The 27,471-nt window shown below is 34.3% G+C and overlaps 1 protein-coding gene across 1 annotated transcript; it reads left to right on the top strand.

The window, feature by feature from the left end:
- The first annotated feature begins 4,296 nt into the window (after window positions 1–4,296).
- On the top strand, window positions 4,297–15,683 carry SLITRK6 (SLIT and NTRK like family member 6). Its single transcript, XM_059839211.1, has 2 exons — window positions 4,297–4,837; window positions 8,161–15,683. Exon 2 carries the CDS (start codon window positions 8,176–8,178, stop codon window positions 10,696–10,698), a length of 2,523 nt encoding a protein of 840 aa, XP_059695194.1. The 5' UTR covers window positions 4,297–4,837; window positions 8,161–8,175; the 3' UTR covers window positions 10,699–15,683.
- Window positions 15,684–27,471: the final 11,788 nt, after the last annotated feature.

Below are 27,471 nucleotides of genomic sequence, written 5' to 3'. Positions count from 1 at the left end.
GGTAATTAATTGGCTGACTGTAGCAAATTGTTTAAAAAAAAAAAGTAAGTAAAAGATAAGTAACATATGTAAACTTACAAGCATTTTTTAAATGGATACTGGCTGGAAGCCCAAAGTAATCAGAAAAGAAGTCAAAGTCCATAGAAGTCTAGGCAAATTCAATTGGTTTCTCTCTGGCTTTTCTGTTGTACATGGACAAAAGGTACTTTATCCCATTTAGCTTCAAAGAAAGTTTTGAATGGCCACGTGGAGAAGATCACTTCAGTCTAAACCTACAGTAATTAAGGTCAACAGACAACAATGTTTCAGAAATTACTAAGTAAAAATTGACTTGTAGGGATCTTTTTGTGCTATTAACACACTACACAATGCCAAACCATGACTCAGTTTTTTGTGTGTATGTTCTTGGGTCATTGGCAAACAAAATACATTTTGAAAAATATCCAACTGATTAATCATAACTGGAGATTGCAAGTACTCAGGTGACTTTTGTTTTCTACAAACCAATCACTTCTAGGCATTTTTTTAAAATTGGCATTCAAATATTGCCAAATTCAGGAGGAAAGGCAAAAAGAATCTGTCTGTTCCAAGAAGTTGACTCAAGATCAAGAAATGTTTCTCACTCCAATACGAAAATTTAAGAACAAGATTAACCATCTCAGAATTGGATAGGAGGTTTTAACTTTGATAATAAACTCTTCTTACATTGTGAAGAACTGGAAGTTTTCTGTCAAGGGGTTAAACAAACAAACAACAAAAAACACCCCAAACAAACACAAAAGAAATAGAGAAGAATCAAGACCTATTGCACAGATACTGAAGAAGGAAACCACAAATTTCAGAAATGTTTACACATTTTCAGTGATCTGACTTACACAAAAAACCAGGATTACTAAAGAAGTATGCAAGGGAAAATACTTTGGTTTCGTCTGTGTCCATTGCATAATATTTTATTAAATGAATAAGAATCCAGTATTTTGTAAGGAATCATGCTCTTATATATAGCAGTATAAAATGCATTTTCACTCAAGTGCAACATTTAAAGTACCATATGACTTTTTACCTTGAAAAATGAAATAGAAAGAATATTACCTCAATACACCTTTCTTTGAAATATTATTTTTTTCAGGAAATGTGATTTTTGCATGATGGTAAATACAATGTAAATGCATACAATGCCACATATAGGCTGGTGCAGCTTAGAAGACGACCATATCCTCAACTGCAAAAGATGAGTGGCCAGCAGGATGAGGGAGGTGATTCTCCAGGTGATCTTTAAAGTTCCTTCCAACATAAACCATTCAATGATTCTATGATTTTATGATTTGTGTACGTATATATTAAGTATACAAATATGAGTCTAAATTAATTTAGTTAGAAAATGCATAAGGGTAATAGAAATTTGTTTCTTTAACCTGACTATTTCCTTACAAATTGAAGATCGTTTTCAGCAGATTTTTCAGAGAATTGCCTCTCAATAAGGGTCATATAAAGAGAAACTAAATGCTTGAAGAGTAGCTGCTAGGCCTGTGTATCATTTGTGGAGGGGAATCCTTATCTTTCTTTTCACAATGACAATGTGTTCATGACTGCAAAAAGCCATACAGTGTGTGCAGAGCAGAAGGTTTTGAGTAGGACCTATCCCAATATGTAAAAAAAGACATTAGTTCTGTGAGGGAAATAGGTGCTCTGTGTCTGAAATAAATAATATAGTAGGCACTATATCAGTTAGCTTCCATAATTATAGTACGTTACATTATGGGATTTTTTTTTTTTTTTTGTTCTCTGCGTGTGTATGTGCATATGCCATGTTCTTAGTTAAGTCTTAGCCTTGGTGACAGTTCTTCCAAATACAATTTTATTTATAATATATGAATGAGTTTTGAGTTCCTCAGCAGGGTCTCTCACGTGTGACCAGTCTGATGCTACTTAGTGGTTCCAGGAAAATGCCTCCTTTCAATATTGTATATTAAGCTGTCAGACCTGTACTCATACAGATTTCAAAGGGTTCATGTTGGAAGAAATATAGGGGAAGAGTTGATACAGACTTGAAACTTCTTGCAAGCAGGCAAGGATATCTTATTTACCTCCTACGTCTTGTGTGCTATCAATGGCTCCTTGTGTACATTTTGAGAAGTGACAATGAGTTGTGAATGATGGGAAAAAATATTTTCTATCCACTGAAATAGCAAATGCAAATGCTTATTCCTCCTGTTATTTTTAAAAAATGAAGGTAAAAATGAACAAGTCACCATGAAAATTAACATTTGGAAGACTAATCTGCAAATCATATGCCTGCAGTAAATGTAAGTCTGACAGTTTCAGATTTTATATATCCAAGGTTCATAAAATTTAAAATTGTCAATTGCAATTGAGCAATTGATGAAGACTTGAAGTACAGGGTACAAACCCTGTGTCAGTTCAACTGACATGCAGATGCACTTGCAGAATCACATTCTTTATAATAATCTGCTTAATGATTCATAAAATTATGGTAGAAAAACAAACATTAGTCTTTTTTATAAATTTGATAAATATGCAGCTTTTGAATCACAGATACTCTTGATAAACATTCTCAGTGGTTGTTAATTCTCTATGCTTATGTTAGGAAACTCTGTCCTATTTTTAGCAATTGATTTCTGGAAATATTTTCATGATCATGTTTTACTCTTGTGGCTGTCAACTCAAAAGCAAATAATGATGTTGTTTTCTCTTTTAATGTGAATATCTATATTTAGAGAAATTCTCTATCTCAAACAGCCAACTACAAGTGTTAACACTTGAAAAATGTTCAGTAAAAATAGAAATAATATAGCTTAAAATTCATAAATTCATAAATTCAAAACTAATAAAGAAAATAATGTTTTATTTAGATGGTCATAGACAACTGAGAACCTTTGAGCCTTAAGAGTAAAATACCTGCAAATTGAGATTGAGTGACAAGCTTCATTAAAAGTAGCAAATTTAAAAAAAAAAGTGATGTGTTGAAAAAAATGCAAACCAAATTGTTGCAATTCTTCAGGGATATTTCCTCTGGTTTTAATTTTTTTTTGCAAAACCTATATAAAAATAAATAAATATATAAATATAGAGAGATATAAATTTTATAAATTTATATATTAAAGTTTACATATATGTGTGTGAGCAAAAATATAGGAAAAGATCTTGATAGCCTTCAGCACATGGAACAGTAAATTGCAATAGCCCTTTTGAGGTCAATGAGGCCACCTAGAGATCCATCAGTGCAAAAGAAATTACTGGAATCTGACAGGTTGGAGGCTGTAGTAAATAGTCTGTATAATAATCCAAGGCACAGTAAAAACAAACCAGAAATGGTCTGCTCTAGAGGGCAAATATGCTGGAGCACCACAACTATTGTTGCTCACAAAAGCTTTTGTGACTCTGCGGCAGTGGGATGAACAAGGAAGTGGCATTTGCTGCTTATGAAACCATCCCATGCAGTGCAGGAGGGATAAGGAAAACCCTCCTTGCATGGAATAAACATTTTCCCATAGCTGTACTATATCTGCTAATTACTTGTTTATGAGCACAAAGAAAATAATACCTTAAGCATGATACGTGCCTTTAAAAATGCCCTCCCCCAAACCAGACTGTTTTTTATCAAAGCAGTATTTCATGGAAATACATGCAATCTCACATGGATGCAATCTCACATGGATAGATACCCACACTGTGCTAACATCTGTAAAACAGACAATTTCAATCAACCCAGCCTCCTTCCTACAGAGCAGGATGGGCAGTTTTAGAAAGGGCTGACGGCAGTCATTGTGCAAGCATAAGCACTAATATTCCATCATTTCATTTTTTCAAAATAAAGTATGTACAACTGTGCATACTCACCCCTATCCCATTCACACTGAGTGGACTGGATTGAGAGCTTTACAGTCTCGTTTATATATTTGATAATTCTACACTTCAATGTGATAGACATATTTTCCAGAGGACAAAGTTTCCCTTGTGGTGTGTTTTGTGGAGTCTGTTTGGGCTGGAATGCTTTCAGGTTTCTAAAGCAAGCATTTGCAGATACAGACTAAATGCAAGGACTGCCCAAGAGAGCAAACTGCAAGAGCTGCAGTGGATGTTTACTGTTTTTTTGCAAAATCGGGTATTAACAGCCCTTAAGCTGTCTACAAGATATTTAGCTGAATTTTACTTTCTGAGGCTCACTTAGATAAGGGGAAAAGGAGGTGAGAGAAATTGCAGGAGGAGGAGCTGATCTGTCTCAAGGTGGAGCTGTATCTTGTATTAAATGACATTGGCAGATTAAAGCTCTCTGGTGGGGAAGGGCTTAAAGGCTGAGTCAAAAGCCAAGAAGTCTCTTTATTTACGCCTACCTCCCAGCCCCTGGCAATCTGACTAATAACAAACTGAGCTAACAAGAAAGACTAGAAAGAACAGAGAGAACACAGGAGCAGCTTGCATCTAAAAATCTGACAAACCAAGTGATCAAGTCAAGCTCTGCTGAGCATCTTGTTTGTTTACTGCATCCAAATGCTTGCAAACAGTTAACTATATGCAGAAAAGTCAGCCTAGCTGTGAAGTATGCTGTGAATTTTAATTGAGGAAAAAGGACAACTGCTTACAGGATGGTCTGACGTGCACGGCTGCCTGGAAGATTTTTTTCAATCGAATGCTTTGTACTTTGTCTTCTGAACAAGGATTTTAACTTTATGGAGCTGTAGTATTACCGGAGCTTGCAGCAAAGGGAAACTCAGAAGAAAGTGTGCATTTTTCAGAGGGAAAAATTACATTGCATGGAAACAGCTGCTCCAACTGTGCATTACTGAGTGTACCAGGGAGTGTTGCTGCTGTACAGGTAAGAAAGACTCCAGTTAGTTAATTAATTAAGCACATGAGAATCTCTTTTATCAGTACAAGTTGCATTTATTTCTCTGCATGATTTTGTATAACTTTATGTTTAATGATGGCAGTTTATACTGTATTTGAAACAGCTTGCAGGGACATTTATTCAAACTGATTACTGTGTAGAATATGTGCATTAAGGAAATGTTCTTGAACCTCTTGAGGGAGAGGAATGGGTGTTTGGTTTTATTTCAAGTGTAAAAATGGTCTTAAATGCATCATCTGACTGTGATTCCCTTAAGAATTTAATAAAAAATCCCAAAGGCTTTTACAAATTACAAATTCTTAGCTTGGGGCTTTGAAAATCATCAACATAGATTTTTTTGGGATTTTTTAAAATAGCTAAATGAAAACACAAATAAATAAACCCCCAAGCATAATGAAACAAGCTATTTTAATGTTTTAAAACCAAATAAATTATTACTTAGCAAGAGTGAGATGCCTTTGCAGTAAGGTGACTACTTCTGGAAGTATTCAACTTTGCCTCATAGAAGAACTATGACATTTTTTAGTCTTTTAGAATTCCTACAGAGTTTAGTTACAGTATGCAGTCAGCAGTGGCTTACATGAAAGCAGATAAAAAAAACTTAAGTTACCATGAGGAATTGCTGAAAAACCTCACCACATGAAAAGATCAGTTTTTCAAGTCTTTCAAATTACATTTTGTTGGATTGTGAATTCCTTCAGTAAAATGTCAATCATCTGTTACATGAGAGCAGTTTTTATTTTACAATAGTAGCCCACTGAGAACTTCATTACATGTTTCTGAATGTTTAGGAAAAAAAATGGAGAAAGGAAAAAGAACACAACTCTCCTAATAATTTTATTGTGTGAATATATATATATATATATATGTGTGTGTGTGTGTGTGAGAGTTCTGGCAGTGCTGCTGACAGAAGTATGACGATAATTAAAATGTGAATGTTTTCCAATTGGTTACAAATGTTGTTACTTTCATCTCTGAGAGGAGGGCTTTCATTTTAGTAACCTAATTTCTCAATATGCAATAGAATGCAACATGCCTTAAAGATTTCTTTTTTCATCTAATGTTGCTCAGGGACTTTATAAGTGTTGTTTGAATTTGATGTGGATTGACGATGGAATTTCTAATGAGAAATAGTGTACAGAAATAAAGTTGAATTAGTCAGTGTAGGTTTGAAGCCAGCATCTGTGTCAAGAGCTTGTATTTTTTACCTTGGGTCACTGGAAAGGATAGTGATGCATGTAAAGCGAGAATAAGTCTCTAGCATAATCTGATCCTGGAATTATTCTGCATACTTTAAAATAACATCATGACATGATGTGTCTTACCCAATACTTCTTGGGAAAACAGACTTAAAGACATATATACTAAACATGGGCAGCTGGAGTTCAAGGAGGGTTGTATGAGGCAACAAAATTATATTGCAACAACTAAAACAAAGATAAAAGTTCATATTTTTTTTCTCACAGTGTTCGCTTACTACTTCTAAACTCGTATAAACTCATATCTCACTTATCAGAAGCTACTCATGGAGAAAAACAAAATTCACTGTGGGTACATTTGCTGTTGTTCTTTTTGCGTGTGTGTGTGTGTGTGTAATAAGCATGCCACAGCATTTAAGTGCTTGCATGTGTAAAGCTTTGCAATCTGTTCTAAGGGAAGCCTTGGGAAATAGTGTTTCTAGTAACCAAGGTGCACGATATTCAAAGTATGCATTGATGAGATGCCAAATCATATGGCCACACTATGAAAATGTTCATGCATGTAGTTGAATTGATCCTTGAAAAACGTTCTAATCTTTCAGAAACTGACACAGTTAGTTGTGTAGTGACGTTCTGTACTTCATCTTTCAATAGCCTAGTTTGAAAGATTCTGACCTTTATTAGATGGATTACTTAAGAGTCTTGCTTAGTTAAGTTCTCAAATAAATAGCACACCCCATAAACATTACTGTTTTTTTTTTTTAATCTTTTGCATTTAGGGGATTTTTTTGTTATTATTTACTTTTTTTGAAATGTGAAAATACTTAACTAAAGATTATAAACAGTGATTTCCCTCTATCTTATATATCAAGAGTTACCACTAGTCTTTCTAATTAGGCAGCCTTGACAGAAAGAAACAGAGAATCTTCTAATAGACTATATGACAACTTAATTCAAGCCAATATTAAAGGACTGATTTAAACTTCTAAATTTTACTTGCAACTCCATAGCTGTATTGTAATGATGCATTTATCAAGAGTTTCAAAGTTTAAGATCAGAATGAAAGGTGATAATTATATTACATAACATATTGTTGATACTGGTGATAATTTTTAATTTGTAAAGCACAGTAAGGTCCATCTACATTTCACTGTGGAAATTGATGATTATTATCATCGGGAAGAGTCTAATATTAATCTCAAAAAAAGTTTTCCCTTGCTTGCTTGTTTTTTCTGGCAAGCACTGCATTCTTAGTTCTCTTTTTTTTAATGTTGTGTATGCAAATTCATTTGTATGTACATTACATGCAAACATTACACTACTGTGTGCTGTGGCCTCACTTTCACCCACAAACTACAACATATGCATTAAAATTTAAGCAGAGAGATGATTTTTTTGTCTATGTCTTTTTCAGTTTGTGGGTACAAGGATTTCAGAGGAAATACCCTTTGATTTCCATACATGATGCAGAACTGTAGAGAGATTCCCTGTATCCTGAAAGAATGGGCTTTTGCTCACAACACATTACTGATCCAAACCAAATTTTATTTCTCTTCAGCAGCTGGGTAACATTAAGGTAATCTTAGCAAGGTACTCTTAAAATTTGCAGTGCTATGTAGTGACAGAAAGCCATGGTTCAAAATATTATATTAGCTTTGATATAAGTTGCTTGGGACAGTAAATTATTACTGTTTTCCACTGACAGTCTATACAGTATATGAATACAACCAACACACTCCCAATTACATCCTACTTTGGCTATCAGTATGAAAGTACTGAAGATTTCCCCTTATGACTCTGTTTATTCATTCAGTACATTAAACTAAATTTATATTCTCTAATTAGAAAATAATTCAATTGTTTTGCATGATATGATAGTACTTGGAAGGAGAAGTAGCTCAACGGTGAGCATTAGGAATGTTTTTTTCTCACTGTTATGCCAGAGAAAAGAAAAACAAGAAGAAAAAAAAACAGCAACAAAAAACAAAACCCAAAACAACTGAAACAAACAAAACCACAAAAACCCCCCAAACAATCAACCCAAACCCTGTGAAATCATGACTCTATTATTTATTTCTTTTTTTTTAATAGAATCTGCTGGACAAGATGAAGCCTTGGATTTTTGTTCTATGCTCAATTGTGGTTGCATCTGATCCTTTCCAGTCACAATCTCCTTTTTCTCCTATCAGAGGATCTTGTCAGAGTCTGTGTTCCTGTGAAGAAAAGGATGACACTATGATTATCAACTGTGACAAAAGAGACATCAAGATGATATCAGAAATAAATGTCCCACCATCACGGCCTTTCCATCTTAATCTGTTAAACAATGGTTTGAGTATGCTACATGTGAATGATTTTGCTGGCCTTGTTAATGCTATTTCTCTGCATCTTGGTTTTAACAATATAGCAGATATTGAGCCTGGGGCTTTCAATGGTCTCAGCCTTCTTAAGCAACTTCATATCAATCACAATTCTTTGGAAACACTTAAAGAAGATACATTTAATGGATTGGAAAATTTGGAGTTTCTTCAAGCAGACAACAATTTCATCACAGTGATTGAAGCAAGTGCCTTTAGCAAGCTCAACAGGCTTAAAGTGCTTATTTTGAATGATAATGCCATTGAGTATCTTCCTCCAAACATATTTCGTTTTGTGCCATTGACCCATTTAGATCTGCGTGGAAACCAGTTACAGACACTGCCCTATGTTGGCTTTTTGGAACACATTGGAAGAATACTAGACCTTCAGTTGGAAGACAATAAATGGGCCTGTAACTGTGATTTGTTGCAGCTGAAGATATGGCTAGAAAACATGCCTCCTCAGTCCATAATAGGGGATGTTGTATGCAATAGCCCTTCAGTTATCAAAGGCAGCATATTAAGCCGGCTGAAAAAAGAATCACTTTGTCCCACCCATCCTGTTAATGAACTTGAAGATCCTTCAGGGTCACTGCCCTTGGTTGTAACCACCTCTATCAATGATAATCATCTATCAACCAAGGTGATTCCTCTCCTGAAAGCTCCTACTAAAGAACCAAGTTTAGTGCTTCATACTTCCAAGCCTACTACATTTCCAGGAATCTCTTGTCCTTTCCCTTGTCACTGCACCAGCCATATGCTCTCAGGAGTTCTTATGCACTGCCAGGAGCGAAATATTGAAAGCTTGTCTGATTTAGGACCCCCTCCTCCAAATCCTAAAAAGCTTATCCTAGCTGGAAATATTATTCAGACGCTATTGAAATCAGATCTTGTGGACTATGCGAGCCTGGAAATGCTTCACCTGGGGAACAATCGCATTGAGATCCTTGAGGAAGGTTCCTTTATGAATCTGACCAGACTACAGAAACTATATCTCAATGGCAATCATCTTACAAAGCTAAGTCAAAATCTCTTCCTTGGCCTTCAGCACCTTGAGTACTTGTACCTTGAATATAATGCCATCAAAGAAGTTTTGCCAGGGACATTTAATGTAATGCCAAAACTGAAAGTTCTCTACCTAAATAACAACCTTCTGCAGGCTTTGCCACCCCATATCTTTTCAGGTGTTCCCCTCACCAGACTAAATCTGAAAACAAACCAATTTGCTCATTTGCCTGTGAGCAATGTCTTGGATGAACTGGATATGCTGGTACAAATTGAACTTGAAGACAACCCTTGGGACTGTACTTGTGATTCAGTTGGACTGCAAAAATGGATACAAAAATTGAGTAAGAATACGATGATGGGTGATATTTTTTGTAAATCTCCCGGGCACTTGGCAAAAAAAGAATTGAAATCCCTAAAGAGTGAAGTCTTGTGTCCAGGTTTAATAAACAGCCCTGCCCTACCAACCCATGCCAGTTTTGTAGTTGTGACAACTTCCTCTCCTACTGCCAACACTGCAGACACCATCCTGCGGTCCCTTACAGATGCTGTCCCACTTTCTGTTCTAATATTAGGACTGCTCATTGTGTTTATAACTATTGTATTTTGTGCAGCAGGAATAGTTGTTCTTGTTCTGCACCGGCGCCGGAGGTGCAAAAAGAAGCAAGTGGATGAACAAGTGAGGGACAGCAGCCCTGTCCACCTTCAGTACAGCATGTATGGGCATAAGACAACACACCACACCACGGAGCGCCCAGCTGCCACTCTCTATGAGCAACGAATAGTCACCCCCATGGTTCAGGTGTACCACAGCCCGTCCTTCAGCCCCAAGCACACCGAGCAGCAGCAGGAGGAGGGGAGTGAGAAGGAAGCTAATGATTCCAAATATCTTCGCCGAAGTCTCCTGGAAAGAGAGAACAGTTCACCGCTTACAGGTCCAAATGTCAAATACAAGGCTACAGATCAATCTGCTGAGTTTCTGTCTTTCCAGGATGCTAGCTGCTTGTATAGAAACATTCTTGAAAAAGAGAGAGAGCTGCAGCAACTAGGTATCACAGAATACCTAAGAAAAAATATTGTCCAGCTCCAGCCTGACATGGAAGTTCGTTATCCTGGAACACATGAAGAATTGAAGCTAATGGAGACACTCATGTACTCCAGGCCAAGAAAGGTTTTTCTAGAACAAACTAAAAATGAATATTTTGAGCTCAAGGCTAATTTACATGCTGAGCCTGACTATCTGGAAGTCCTGGAGCAGCAAACGTGAAGTGATAATACATTGGTCTGGGGCCGTATTTCTGTGATTTTGCTTTAAGGTGGAATCGTTGTAAATAAAAGTGCCTTATAAAAACATGTCAACAGTCAGAACTAAAGCACAGCAGTAATCCTAGCAAAGAAAAACTCAGGGATCACTGTGGGAAGCCATGGGGTTGTGAGCAGAAAAATGTCACACCCCAAATTAAGCAAGAATTTAGTGTGATTGAACTGTGGGAGGAAGATTGCTTATTGCACTATTCCTCATCATTTTGAAAAGGTGTGTATGCCACCCTCCATTCTCCTTTCTGTTTCCAACCTATGGAAAAAAAAAAGTTCATTGCCTTTACCCCTTCTTTTTTCCCTCCATTTCATTAGATTCCTTTAAAAAACAAAAAGACCAAAAAAAAAAAAAAAAAAAAAAAGAGAAAACTCCAACACCTGTGTTTGTATTTATAACCTTAGAGTGTATATGTTAGGTTAGTACATGCACTGCATACATGATCACTGTCTCCAACTACACTTTACATACCTTTACAATAAATATGAGAGGAGTTGAAAAGTTGTCATACTAAATGTCAATTAAAAAGGAGAACAAACAAAATATTTTTGTGTATTCACCCAGAGCCTGCAAATATTTAAGTATTCTACACAGAACTTCATGTGAATGCTGTACCAGTATGTGGAAGGAAAAATATGCATCTATGTTTACCCAACATCTTCAACAAAGAAAACTGCAAGCCTTTTGTTACTTTCCCTATCTGATAGCTTTACCTAAGTTTGGACAATCTTTTCTTGATCTGCTGCTATGAGATATTGTGCATCACTGGTGTTTCAACTCATAATCCTGGGTAATTTGAAAAGCTACTGAGAATCAGCTGTAAATATGTTACTGTGTTTAATAAGTTTGATTTTTTTTATAAATATATATATACCTATGTATATAAATGACTTCTGTGCTGGCTTTAAATATTCTTGAAGGAAATGAGTTTGCTGTGGCTAGGAATTTTCAAGTGCATATACAGGTCCTTTTTCACCCTAACCAAAAGCAACACTCAGACAATATAACTGCAACAATACACACATGAGGAAGAATAATAGTATTTAGCTATTTGTACAAAAATATATTTTCTGAAATTAGAAGAAAATAAAGTGTTGTGGGAAAAATAGGTTACAAACACATAGAACACTGCAGCTTTATTTTTGCAATGAATTCTCGCTAGATTTATATTATACTATTTATTCTGTATAATTTTGTATTTTTTTCTTTCCAACTCACAAGAAAAGAAAAAGCTTATTCCTGGTTAATTTTCAAGCTAATCAAGGAATTGCTCTCTATTAATGAAAAAGAAATAAAGAGTTTTTTAAATGTCTTTTTCTTAAAGGTCACTTTTTAAAGAAGGCAGCAACTTCATGCACACTTGGGAATCAAACACAATGATTCTCACTCTTGCCATGTGGACAGAAGCATCTTATCCTGGGTTCAGTAAGGTCATTCAATTTCTGTGCATGACTGATGTGGTGCCAAAACACAATTTCCGACCTGCATCTATCTTCCTCCAAGCAAATCTTTTGTAAACTGACTATGCATGAGGGTTTTTTTTCTTATTCCTATTTGTAAAGTTAAAAATCAGCTTAATTACTACATGTATAGATATGTATGCTAAATTTAGCATTGAAATCTTGATAAACTCAAAGTAAAAAGATATATATTCTTTAGTTCAAAATACTATCCATGTCTTACCTATTTGTATATACAAATTAGAGTTCTTCATATTCTTCTACATAAGTTTCTGACTGAAAAATTTCCTATATTATATATGAAAGTCAGATTCTCAGTTCTTTCAAATTTACATAGACAAAAAAACTTTTATGGTGCTATACTAATTTCTGTAGTTTGAGGATCTGACCATCTTTTGTCTCTGTTAACAAATCAACTTCCTTATTAATATTTTTGAGGTGTTACCAGTTCGTTATGGAAGTAAAACTTCGCTTTCAAAAATCAAAATTTCAGTTATTAGAGAAGTATTATTTCTTCTTTCTATATCTGAGAATAATTTAATCAAAAAGTGTGTCTATTTTGGAAGATTATGGAGAGTAAATGTGGCAACAGCATATTTTGTTTTGTTGCTATCTTGATTCCAGACTATGAAAGACAATACTGAATATTGTTTGTGCAGGTAGGGGTGAGATAAAAGGGAAAATGTGTATGCAATAACTTTGCATTAAATGAGTTAAATGATGTTATTTTAGATATACTTGCATAATTATGCACATGTAAATTGTTTCATGAGCATAGAACTTATGGAAACCCATGCCTGGATCTGGAGGAGCAACTGGGGGACAGATGGGATGGCTTAGAGCATTAAAATGACACTAGGTGTCTACATTTAAAGAATTTAGTTTCACACAGGAAAAAACAAAATCAAATTAATTTATTATATAGAATAATTAAATGAAGTTAAAAATTGAATGTATTTAATGGAAATAGAAAGCTTTGAATGCTGAATCAGACCCATTAAATTGTTCTTTTTCAAATTCTCAGCGATCTCAAATTAATGTAAAGGAAAAAATCAGAATACAAATATAAATGGTACTTGATAACAGAGTTTATTATTTCAGTGTCGTTGATTTCAGTAGTTATTCCAAAAAAAAAAAAAAAAAAAGTGTAAAAATAACACCCTGCAATTGGCAAGATGAGGGGAAATGGTGATTCAAGCCCTCCGGCTTAGATTTAAGAGAAATAGCTTCAGACTAAAGACAATTGCCACATGCACAGATGTCACTTTGCTTAGCTGCTAACAGTTACTTGGCAGAATGTTGAGGACAACAGTGTGGCAAACATTCCTTTCCCTTGCAGCCTCCAAGCATCAGAAGGAAGAGTGAGCTAAATTAGTGTCAAAGCAAGTCAGTTACACAGCTGTATGGGAGCCTCGCTCAGCAGGATTAAAGAGACCTTTACCATTTAGCTTTCCTTCAGAAGGGAGAGTCATGCCTTTCACTTCATAAGGACAACTGTGCTCTGTGGCAGTCTGTAACAATCTGCAAGTGGTTTGGCAGTATCCAGGAATCTCCAAGGTGTGGCTTGCTGTCCACTTTCCTATCATCATGTTGCCTACTGGGCTGCCACGTAGTGAGCTTTTATAATGAGAAGGGAGAGGTCTGCCTTACATTCAGATAGTGATTTTTGCAACTATGAGGAAAATTTGCACTGCCATAACAGAAAAGGACAAGTTTGACCTTATATGATCATTCTTCAGCTAAACAAAATTATTGTCTGCTTAGAAAAATAAAATCCTGACAAAAGAAAGACATCACATAAGAAAGAAGGTATCCATTTCTAGAAGTTCCTTGGAATATTCTAACAACTAGAACTGTGTTGTAATGTTATTGATCTTAGCAGAAAGCTGGGAGGGGTATTCACAAATTTTCTTGTTAAAACCATATTGTCTTTTTTGTTTTTTTTCAGTGACAGGCAAAGTTAAGTGGTTTGATACATTTTTACTTAGCTAGAATAATGGAGGTTGGAAGGCAAAGCATGTTTGACAGTGTGCAACAAAGTGGATCCATTTTTTTCCTGTCAGCACGAGAGTTTAATTGAGTGCAAGAACAGTGCTTCGTCAAGCACACTGGTGTAAGTGGCAGCTATGATGCTGTTGCTAGGGCACCTCAAGGTAACCAACACCACCATTTTTTGCCTCACATTTGACTGAAGAAAATAAATAACAGCACAGACCTGTTCCCTAAATACACATATTAAAAAAATTAATTACCCTTTTTTATTTTAAACTGTTCTTATCTTTTCAACTTCATAGAAGACAATTGTCTTTCCTTTTCTTCCTGCTACAGGTAATTTTCCCACAAACTTTTAACACTGGTACTTGATTATATTGCCTGCAGTGATGCTTCTCCAAGCTTTTTAAAATAAATAAAACCCAACCCTATATTTAAAAAATCTTATCCAACAAAGACGATAAGTGTACACATCAATTAGGACATTTGCCTATTCAGAAATGGCCTAATATTTTTCCGTTTGATGACAGATCAACCTATCATCTATTCCTGACTGAAAACTATTTTGTACTTATTTTCAGGGACGAGTCAAACTTATGAGATTTGAATATAATCCTTTTTAACTTGCAGTCATTGTTTCTCTGATTGGAATCTGCGGATCAGTTTTCAGCCCCTCTTTGCATGACAAAAATGTTCCCTGTATGATTCCAAATGGAAGATGTTTGCCATATACCACTTACTTACCTACAAAGAGATTATTAATTGTACAGTGTGCTAAACTGAAGAAATAAATTTGACCAGGATGGGAAACCACAAATGGATCTTAGAAAGATCCATTTCTCGTGTGTTAAAAAAAAAATAATAATTATCACAAATAAGACATTATTTCACAGGATAAAGAAATGGTGGCAAGAGGAAAAAATGGAGACTGAATCTCAAAGTCATCACCAGAAGGAATTCTGGATTATCATTCTGAGGGTGTCAATGTCTACAGCAATACACTTTATCAGTCATACCAAAACAATCTGCAAGTTTCATGTAGATGTACTGAAATCATCCTGATATTGAAGATCAATCAAACACTTAATTCAAAAGATAAGAAACTTTCTTAAGACTGGCACATTTGTCTTCTGTTGTACTCCCTAAAAGAGAATATCCTCATTTCTATTAATGAATTTCACACTCAGCCACAGACTGCCCTCTGGCATTACCATCTGTTGCAATTGAAATCTACTCCTTGGAGTTTTTTCATTGTATACATCGCCTTCAGTGGTGAGTTCCTCTGGGACCTGATGATTGGTGCACCACTGGGGATTTGAGACAGGGAAGATATTCTTGTGTTATGAGTCAAAAACTGTCTTTCTGTTTCAGTTTTCTGAAGTTGTGATATTCTTGATGTTGTTTGAGGAGCCAAATCCTTTTGTTCCTTAAAACAGAAGTGAACTGTAGCTGGAATCAATATATTTTCTGTAATGAAAAGAAAAAGCATGGTGTTTTCTTTCCTGCACATCTCCTAACAGTCAACCTTGGCTTTTTGACACAATAGAACAAATTCTAAAGAGCCACAGTCTAATGGAAAGCAGCTAACCTCGAGGAAGAACATAAAAGGCTAGATGCTGTTCAGCTCTATGACAGCAAAATGTGATGAGGAATTTTATTTTATTTGTTCAGCTTCACCAAGATGCAAGAGTGCAAGTAAATGCACACAGTACATTTCATAAAACATTTACCAAAGTTTCTTGTTCTAAAACATTGACTTCAAAACATTCACAGTATGTGAACATTACTACTGGAAGGACTACTTCTACTTGATTTTTACTTAGAGTTTATGAAATAGAATGTTGGAATACAGAAAAGAAGAAACAATATGGTTTTGTGTTTCAAGGAGAAATGTTATTTATTGTAATTTCACTGGTTGCTTTTGTTAAAAAATTCATCCAGCCTATTTCATTTTCAGATGATTTTTTTCACAAGTTTAGAATTTTTAAAATTCTTTTTAGTTTTAATTATTTACCAAATAAACTACAGAAGAGGAGATAATTGCTTTTTCAAATAGAAAGAAATCTGAAACCTTTTATCTATACAGCATGCCAGCATAAACTTGCTTTTTAAAAGAAACTATGAAATTTATTTTGTCAGCTCATAAAAGTTAACATTATTTTTAGTTTTAAGTTAAGACAGCTCAGCATCTTTCCATTTTTCAAAATTCAAAGCCAACATAACACTTCCATAATGACACATATTTGGGTTGAATGCATATTAAACAGTTCCATTCTAAGACATTAAAGAAGCAAAAAACAAAACAAAAAAACAACAACTGCTACTTTCCCTCATTTTCCCTACTGAAATGGCGTCGTGTACTGTGCAATTAAAAAAAAAAAAAAGAAAAAAGGAAAAATGTACAATTCCTGGTCAAGGAAACCAAACTAGACAAATTTTTTAATTCTTTTGTATTTTTGTTATAAATGCTTTTTGGAGAGTAGAATATGATGAGTTCCCATCCCTGCAGCACATCATGTTCACACAGTTCATACAGCATGCAAAAAAGAAGGATTTGGCCTAACTAGTGGTCTATGTAAGCATGCTCTTTTGTAGGTTGAAAGCTGTTACCATTGCAATTTTAAGATTTTGTGTGTCAAATATTCTGTCAGATATACCTGTTAGATCAGACCCCATAGATATCAGATATTTATGAAACTTGGTACAAGAAGTTTCAAGCTTGATACAAACAAGATTCCAGGCTGAGAATTTCAGGATAGTTTATTGGAATCCAGACACCCTGGAATTTTGGGTACTTGGAGGGCAGTGAAAAATATCCATCATTTTTTAGAGAGGAAAGGGTTTTGAGCAACAGTTCAAGACTCAGATTGCTTTTCTCATCTTCCTCATCTTGAGGTGCTCAATGTTCCACAACATTGTATCACATTACTTAAGGACGAATGTAAAACATCACTAAATCGGAAATGTAGCATTTAGATGCCATTTTTGACAAAAGGTAAATGCTTCCATGAACTAATAATGAAATGAAGATTAATATTTGGAGATTCGAATTCCCTCATGTGTTACACAAGTGTCTTTAAGTAATATATCATTTCAGGAGAGATAGGGGGCAGGTGGCATTCCTGATCACTCCCACATTTGGATTTCCTTAAGGGAAATGTTGTGCAGAGGATAGCTATTTTCATGCTGCCATACATAATAGTACGAAGGCTGAATAATATTTTATAAATTCTAAAGTAATTGTTTATTATAGGGTCTAAGGAATAAAATGTCATCTGAAGTTGGACTTCTTGCAGTCTCAGCTTCCATGAATATTTTTATTCATTAAAATTTCTGCTGAATATACAGAAGCTTTATTATTCCCCAGATAAAAGCATTTATGTAAAGAAAAAAATTCTCCTCTCCTCTGAATTTTTGATTAATGCCCTGATCCAAGGGCCTTTAAAGGTAAGGAATTATGTTTTTAGGATACAGAGTGATCCAGAAGCATCTTAGAAGTCTATGGTTTTGTCTGCACAGATATATATATATATATATATATATATATATATATAGGAAAAAAGTACTTACAAAAGCATTGGGGTGTTGATGCACCCTATTGTTTTCCAAAGAGCATTTGTTGGAACTAGACAAGACCAGAGCCTGTTCTTACCTATGAGGCCTGACCATATGCTAAAAAATACCTCACAAAATTAATTCTGAAGACTGCCATGACACGGTCTCCTGAAAAATGAAAAATTATGTGTCTGATTCTTCCCCTCATTTTTTCTAACACCTAAGTATGCTAAGAAGATCACAGTGTGGGTTATAAAGGTAAATGTGAATAATAAACACCTGAAATACATTGGAATAAAAAGAAAACCTTCTTCACTACTTCAGCATTGAGACGCAATACTTAAAGTACCTATGGAACCTCATACCCTTGAAGCAGGAGGCTGGACTACACAGCCTCCAGAGGTCCCTTCCAGGGATAATATCTGTGGTTCTAATATGATTCTGCAAAAGATTTTTTAGGGCAAAATAGTCTAGAGTCTTTTTTTTTTATACACAGGCTTCCTGAATATGAAGTTAAGGGAAAAGGCAATAGTCACCAAACACTGACATGAAATAAAAGCTTTTCACGTAACTCTGTAACATCCAGATACAGTCATTTAGATGCTGCATAAAATAAACAGTACTTCTTTGATAGTGGTATTTTGGTGATGATGAATTCTGGTTACCTAAGTTTATTATTAAAAGCACTTTCTTCCAGAAGAGATGACTTCAGATTTCTAAATAAAATACAGAAACAATCTGAAACACTTGGGGAGTGATCCCTTTCTGTATTGGTATTATTAATGATCCTTGTTTTCTTGACATATTGCCGGTGTAATTCTTCGCTCATTTCAAAGGCAACAATCTTAGTTCTTCAAAATTTCTTCCAGGTTTTACAAGTATTCAATATATTCTGTTTGTCAAAAGGACAAATTATTAAGCAGTATATGAGTAATATATGTTTTAAATTAAAAATTATTTTACATAAAATTTCTACTTTAAATATTTCAAATTATGAAGAAGCCCTTGGAAGAAGACTGTGGTCTAAGTGCAGCACTTTATACTACTTAGTAATCAGGTTTTTTAAGATTCTCTTATGATATGTTATCTGTTACCTGAAACCCAGTACTTTCATACAGATTTAGGACAAATATTTATGCAATTATATTTCCATGTTTCTTATAGTCTTTAGGCATTTAAGTTAGCTATTTTTGAAGACTGGAAACTAAATGGATCTTTGGTTTGTCCTAGATGGCTGTTAGTAAGTTCATTGCATGTACTTGTACTCATATAACATACTTGTATATCTTTGTGGAAACCAAATTTCTCAGACCTAACTAGACCTATATCTTGAAGTGGTTTCCTAACTTTGTTAATAGAGTCTTTTTAAATAAAAATGCCTATAATTTGTGTGCTTTTGATAGTTCTGTTATATATTAATCTTGTAAATTAAACCTCTGAAAGGTAGTGCATACGCGAATATGCTCTTACCAGACCAATTATATAGTCAATTGTGGAGGAAGCAAAGGATTGAAATAATCACATTGAGATTATTGAGATAGTCATCCAAAATACTCAAAAGAAAAAATTCTAGCTTGAGATTAAACATGAAAATAAGAGTTCAAAAATTTTTAAAAAATAGACAAAAAATACTTATTTTTCCTACAATTTAAAAGCAGAAGATTAGACACCAATCATGTAAATCATTGACAATGAACATCAATTAAAATGTATTTGTTTTCTACCTAAATATGTAAATACACTGCCACATAGTTTTGAAATTTTGATTCCCACATAAAATGCTTTTTCAGACAACAAATGCCCCAAACAGCTATGGAATTTGGCTTATTTAATGCACTATTCTCTTGGTATTGCAGTGAATCTTTGGTCTCACTTCTAAAAGGTAGATCCAAGGGAGGACTGAACAACATTGTCCTTTAATTAAAGCAAAAAACAAACAAAAAAAAATCATGTAAAAAAACCTGACAACAAAAGAAAATATATCCTTAATTTAAAAAAGGGTAACGAAAAATCATTAAAATATTTTAAGTATGTATCCATTGTTCTCTGCATAACCTACCACAAATTTTTCTTTATCATCCATCTCCTTTATTTCTTTATTTTCTTTTTCTTTTTTTTTTAACTTTCTCTTTTCATGTATGTAAAATTTTTTAGCCTGCATAAATTTAAGTTGTGGGGTTTTAGGTAGCAACTGTCTAAGTGTTTGTTGTTCACCACTGGCCAATGATCTTTATAGTGAGCTTTAAAAACAACACAGATCCTTAAGGTCCTAATAAACTTACTAGTGTAAAACTCATTATTTTTTTTCCTTTCTCTTTTGCTGTAAAAAGATCAAAATGCAAACAAGCAAATAAATATTTATATGAGGAGAGGAAGAAAAATGATTACATCTCAAATTGACTTGGAATTTTCCATCAAAGTACAGTTTGATGGAAAAAATTGTTTTGCTTTAGGAATTATATGCTTTTCTATTCCTTAAAATTGAATGCATTCATGAACAACTTTTAATAAATATTTTAATATTTTACTTCCTGTTTTATTACAATCCTTAGCAAATTTGAAGTTCCAACTTTTTAATTTGATCTAATGTGTGTAAAACACAACAGCTCATTTGCGTAGCATGCTAAGATTATCAGTTCTCATTACCCTAGTATAAGAATACAAATTACTAGGTTTGTGTGCCAGACTCTTAAAATGCATTCCTGGATAGGATCTCTCATATTAACTGACTGCCAGCCCTGCAAGCCTCAGCGGGAGCTGCTTTTGGATTAGTTGCTGTGTTTATTCAAACCTTCTAAAGGAGATTGTGAAGGAGATAAATTGTACCATGTACTTAATGTTCACATGGTAGATGAAAGAGCTAAGGAACTTTTTTCCACAGCTGTGAACAGCTTCTAATGGTGGATCAAAACTTTTTACTGCAATTCTATTCTAACCAGTTTGGAGACTGAAATGGTAACTACTGAGAAACACCTTTTTAAATTTTTTTTAATATATTAAGGAAAATATAAAGTCATTCTATCTGTAATATCTTGTCCTATTTCCTCAGGTTCTGATGCATTTGATTTTTTTTTTTTTATTCCTTAATTTTTTTTCCTTTCCCTTTCTTAAGTATCTAAGTCGTAAAAAACTACTTAATTTTCCTTGAAATGCAGGCATAGGCATAATTTTTAAAGACTAATTGCTGTGGAGCAAGAGGAAACTGTGTAATATATTAATGTTACATAATTATTCCTTCTTTTCTATTTAAACATCATCGTCTGCCTCAGTCTTTAGCTTGACCTGTGAGACTTTTCCTAAAGAGAATATTTTCCTGTTTCCACCAGCAAAACAGTAACACAAATTTGAGAGGAAAAGATTCACTGCTAACATATCTGTGGCAGAGGTTTGTGTGTTTTTCTACCCATTTACCTACTAATCTTTGTTGAGCTGTAGTGGTGGACCAGTTTTTCTACCCATTTACCTACTAATCTTTGTTGCTTCAGTGATGGATCAGCTTCTCCACTCCAGCAGCCATTACATGTGTTTGTCAATCATTCCCATTAAACATACATTGGAATATGAAAACCCGGCTGGCCTATCAAGAGATTAAGCTTCAAATTCGTGCAGTTCAATAAGTAATTCCATCTTTGATAAAAGGTTTGAATTGTTTGTATGAAAGAGATGTGGCATATCAAGTATTTCCTTTATGGTTTGTAGTGAATATTAGATGTATTATCAAAGACAAAATCCTGGAACATGAAAAAATTACAAGGTCCAATGGACCCTCACTAGATCTAGAGAACTATGACCCCTCCAACTACTGATGCTGGGACTTCTACCTGCTTTGAAAATAAACCTGTGCTATTAGCAAGGATTTTCTGTAGTAATTGATTTGGACAGCTAAAACATTAATTAAAATAACAATAAATTTTTGTCTTTGTCCTTATGGTGTGCTTCCTTTTGCCTGTAACAAAGTTTGAGTAGACACTTTCACAAAAATTTCTGGTGAAATAGACAGCCAGGTATGGCATTAGTAGGATGGAATAATACATATAAAGAACAAAAAAAGGCTAAGGCTCAAGCACCAACACAATATTTGGGCAGACTGACTTTTATATTATACCTTTAACAGTCTCTCATCAGCAGAAGTGGCTGAGGGTTGAACACTTCATATTCTGCACCATTTTAATTCAAAGAGCACAATTTACAATAATCTTTCTGAAAGAACATTAGTTCAAAAGGCATACAGCATTTTCATTAATTGTTTCATTTAGTTTAAAATGTGGATTTTCTATTGTGTATTTATTTGTGAATCAGAATTTATTGGTTTCCAATTTTTTCCCAGAGCAATAAGATTTTCCCTATTACACATCCTGCTTTTTAAATTATCAAAATTGTTTTTTTAAGAAACAAAATATCTGTAACATTTCACTATAGTTTATACTGTTTATGTAGATTTGCTCCTAGAACTCTATTTTTGAAACAAGAGTGTGCCATGCGTTATTCAAACAAAGATCTACTTCTTTCTATATATATAGGATGGAATATAGTGGAAAGAAAGGTAATCCTTCCTAGTGGAGGCTGTGCAAGTGTTAAAACACAAGAAATTAAAAAAAAAAACTTAAGGGACTTCCTGTGTGAAAAATCAAACTTCTAAACAGTTTTAACAAAAGTTAAATAGAGTACAGAACTTGAGAAAGTTCAAGACCAGGGCATACCATTTTTTTTTAGTAAAGGAAATATTAAAGATTTGCAATTTTTGAAGTAGTCATTGAGAGTTTAAGTAGTAAATGTAATAATTTTACATAATTATTATTTTGCTCTGACAGTAGTCACATTCCTACTGGAAAAGGCATTGCAGAGACAGGATAGCCCTCCAGTAAATATTTTATCAGAGATTGACATAATGTAAAACGGTGTTTTTGAAATATATGGATCCTAAAATGGGTCCCTAAAATGATAGGATAAAACCTTTGTTTACCTTCATCTCTGTATAGTGGTTGTGTACACAAGAACATGTTATTGAGAAATAAATGAAGGTATTTACCTTTGGTGCTTGTCCCTTTTGACTTGCAGAGCAGAATAGTACAAGAAAAAAGCTGTTGTAATTGTACATTGAGATCTTCATTTTGCCAAGGCCCTTTCATAAAACTTACCTAAATGACCAAAGCTGCAAATGTACTGTCCACTCATTTTTCTAAATATCTCCAGAGAGATTTCCTTACAGTTTATAGTAAATAGCTTAACTGTCACTCTTGTTATCTTAGTCTGGGATCTAACAATAAATTACATTTTCTCTGGTTTATGGAAAAAAAAAATCCCATTGTAAGGTTTGAATTCAGAGTTCTAATAACAAGAATTTAACTCAGTCTCCCAGAAACGGGTCACCTGTGCAGTTTCCATGAAAAAAATTGTAGCTTCATGGTCTTCAAAAGTAATAAGTCATTATAGAAATAATTAGTCATTATAAAGGTATATTTGCAGACAGAAAATTAAATTAAGCAGCTTAACTCCAGGATGCGTTCATTTGTTTATCTCAGTAAAAAAATCAGCAATTCCAAAACTTCAATTTATTGCATAAAAGTTTATGTTAGTATTTGCCCATATATACCTGCATATAACATATTATTTGTGCTAACATATTCTTTCCAGATACAAAAGAGAAAGGGGTTAATTCTCTGTGATAGTCTGGATTCTTCAGCAATTAATCACAGTTTTTTTTTACCTTAGTTGAAGAGAGGTTAATGTAGGACAAGGCAGCTGTACAGTGCTGAACTATCTCTTTGAGTGTGATCACATGTACTTTTAGTAGCAATGAAGAAAATATTTTTGCCGATATTAAGGGTAAAACAAGATGTTTGAAAGAAATAAAACATCATGGTAAAAATCACAGTCTAAAATTCGCATATATGCATATATATAATATCCGTGGTCTAAAGCATGCATCTATGTATTGTAGAAGAGTGACCCCCATCCGGAGAATAACATGGAGTGACTCCAAATGATTCAGAAGGCTGAACAAATGCTTTATTAAGCTATACTATATTACATTACATACTATACTAATACTATACTAAAACTATACTACACTAAAGAAAAACGTGTGACCCTTTCCAGACAGTCATGACACAGCTTTGACCCAATTGGTCAGTCAGTCTAAACAACCATCACCCGTGTGCAATTAGCAAATCACTGTTTGTAAACAATCTCCATAACACATTCCACATGTGCCAAACAACAGGAGCAGCAAGTAGAGATAAGAATTGTTTTCATTTTTCTTTCTCAGAGCTTTCTCACTGACTTCCACAGGAAAAAATCCTGGGAGAGAGAATTATGTCTCTTTCTGTTCAGAGAATGTGTATAACACATCTGTGGGCATGCAGAAGCATGGTATACGCATATAAACCTCACATGTAAACAAAAAAAAAAAAAATCCAGCCACTGAGTTAAATATTAGAGGTGAAGTGACTGTGATTAAAGACTTGCGAGAAAACCAGATACACAGAAATGTAGTAATATTTTCTGTATGTTCAAAACCACAAAGGTTTCAGCTAAATATCTACTCTCACATTTGGGCCATACTTAAAGAACTATTTGGAACAGCTGGAAAAGATGAGACATCAGAATGATTATCAGTGTCTAGGAAATATGATTTCTGTGAAAAGATTGAATGAACTCAAACTGGTCATATTAATGAAAACCATGAAAGAACCAAGATGACAATCTTTTAAATACCTAAAATTATGCTATAAGGAAAAAAGGATTACAAAAATAAAAAAAAAAAGTCTTCAAAATTTAATGGGGGAAAATTAGAATAGAGTAGATGAAGCTACTTTATCAGAAATGTAGCAGAGCATTAAATACACCAAGATTCTGTTAAGTCTCTGTTATGAGTGTTTTTAAATGAAGCTGGATAATAATCAGAAGAATATTGTGGGTTCAATGATTCCCTCTTTGGAACATGAACTTTAGGCTGAAAATTCTAAGATTGATGCTGAAATTTTTGGTTTTGCATAGCTAACAGTTGTAATCATTGCTGCATTCTAAGACACAGAAGATCAGGAAAAAGAGGTAAGTCTTTTTTTCTTACAGTCTTTGTGACTAAATGTATGTATATAATACAATCTGAATTCTGTAGACTGGGCAGAGAGACACAATATCATGGGTCAAGTACTATAAATCATAGAGTCATAGAATGGTTTGGGTTGGAAGGAACACTAAAGATCCTTTACTTCCAATCCTCTGCCATGGGCATGGGCAGGTTAATTAGAGCCCCATCCAGCCTGACCTTGAACACCTCCAGGGATGGAACAGCCACAACTTCTCTGGGCAATCTATTTCACTGTCTCCCCACTCAAAATAAAGAACTTTTTTCCTAATAATTAATCTAAACTTATCTAAACTTATTCTCTTTCAGTATGAATCCATCCCCCCTAGCTCTATCACTACAGGCTCTTGTAAAGACTCCCTTTCCATCTATCCTGAAGGCTCCTTTCAGGTCCTAGAAGGCCACAGTTAGGTCACGCCTAAGCTGTCTCTTTTTCTGTCTGAACAAACTCAATTTTCTCAGTCTTTCCTCGTAGGAAATAAAAAAGTGTGCATGTTAAATTATTGTCACTACTGCAGGAGGAGAAAACTCACATCATTCTCTTGGGACCAGACTTTTAACCGTCAGCTCAGGACATTGTTGACTTTTAGAGTCACTTTCAAAACATAAAATTAATTGGGAGGTGGTTTTTATTCCATTTAACGTTGTATTTTCATGGAATTGTTAAACAATTTGTTCAGTGGTAGCTATGAGGTTTTAGTAAGATTCAAACACTGACAAAGAAGAAGTTGGAGCTAGAACCTGTGCCGCTTAGAAACATGTACATGTACACAGAAACATGTTTGTACTAGAATTACCATCTCTTCTGTATTTAACACACATCTGCTGCAGAAGTCCTGTCTTTTTGTACATGATGACGTTGCCTTCCCACTTCTACTCAGAGGAGAACTCAGTAATTTCTTCTCAGATCAGGCATCATATTAATTTATAAAAAATTCATTAATTTATAAAGAATTATTCATATTAATTTATAAAGAAGGATTCATAAAGAATTCATTGAAATTATTGGAATATCAAGAGTAAATATGAAAATATTTAAATCCATTTTAAAAAGTAACTGAAATGTCTTTCTTTGAGGACTTCTTTAGTCCTCAAAACTTATGCTTTCGGTATGTAAGTTCTTTTTTTACTTCAGTCATAGTCATCCCCTGACTGTTTTGAAAACATTTTAGAAACCACAACTGTTAAGTTCAAATTATGCCATACATATTTTTGTGAGTTTAAAAGTTTGTGATATTTGACTATAATTATTAGATGCTTGTGAATAATATTAAGAGTTTTCCTGGAAATTTAGATTTGTGTAAATGGTTTGGTTCCTGTTGCATATTAATATGAAGGAATGGTTCATAATCATTAAGAATGCTTAGACTTTACCTCATTAACATATTCTTCTCCATTTAAAGAAAATTTATACAAAAGTGACGGATGCTACAGGTTATGTATGCAGCTTAGAATAAATTTTGGGATAATCAACATTATTTTGTCCCACACAGAAAACCCTTTAACAGAGCATATTTATTGGAATGGAAATATAAAGCTTTGAAGTAAGTTTCTTTAGAAAGTGAAAAAGAAGCTGAACCAGACACGGTGGTTTGTTCAAACTGTGTGTTTCCAAATCTTTTTGACATGCTGTCCAGAAGAATAAGCCAGACTACCAAGGGGTTTGAAAGGAGACTTCCTAAGTGATTTTAAAAAGTAATACAGTTTCTTAATTCATCAACTGTTATTAAATTAGTGTGTTCCCTTAAGTGTCACCTCAGGTTTCATCCAAACACAATTCTACAGTTATGTCTAACCACAGGGCATGTACTCACAAAACCATTTAAAATGCTTTTTTTTTACAGATGCTCTCTGTGTATTGTTCCACACTACAATTTCTTTGTAATGATTGCAGAACAGCAATATTGTAAAGAAGATAAAGTTTAATAGCATGTCACATCTTCAGCTTAGAAATCATTTAGCGTAACAGATGAATCTCTTTCTCCTTCAAAGCAAGTACTGTTGTAAAAATTTCCCTCTGAATGAAAATGAGTGAAAAGCACATTTAAAGAAATTTTTTGTGTGTAAAATGTGTAAAATATGCACAAGTATTTATATGTACATCTATCTGCTTCCACCCCCTGGTTTGTCCCTCATGCCCTTCTTAAGGAAAAAAAAAACATAACGCAGTCCCCATCTCTGTTCTTCAGGTCAAATCTGAAAAATCATTTTCCATTATGCTTCAAAAAGATTTTAAAGGTTTTATTTCTGTTTTTGGTGAATAAGCAACCCCTTTTTTGGAATTTGAACATTTTGAAAGAAGTTGATCCAAATCCAGGCCAGTCGACAAACAAGGTTCTTTCTCTCCCTGTTTGTTTTTCCCACTGAATAAGCAACTTCACCTGCTCACCGTCAAGAGCAGATTGAAATTCACTAGTGCTCACACATTGATTGACACACCTACACTCTCTGCAATTTCTGGGACCACAGACACCGATCTTTATAGATCAGACATCATCTTAAAAAGAAAAAGTCATCCAGTAAAAAATGAAATAGGCATTCAGAGGACAGAGAAGCTCAGGTTTGTGACCACCTGTGGAACCTTACCATACATAAGTCTATGGGACTTTTTGACATGCATCCCAGAGT

This window comes from Haemorhous mexicanus, chromosome 2 (genome assembly GCF_027477595.1).
Source record: "Haemorhous mexicanus isolate bHaeMex1 chromosome 2, bHaeMex1.pri, whole genome shotgun sequence".
Classification (NCBI taxonomy): domain Eukaryota; kingdom Metazoa; phylum Chordata; class Aves; order Passeriformes; family Fringillidae; genus Haemorhous; species Haemorhous mexicanus.
Note: the sequence above shows the minus strand (reverse complement) of the source record. Positions and strands in the feature narration are given on the sequence as shown.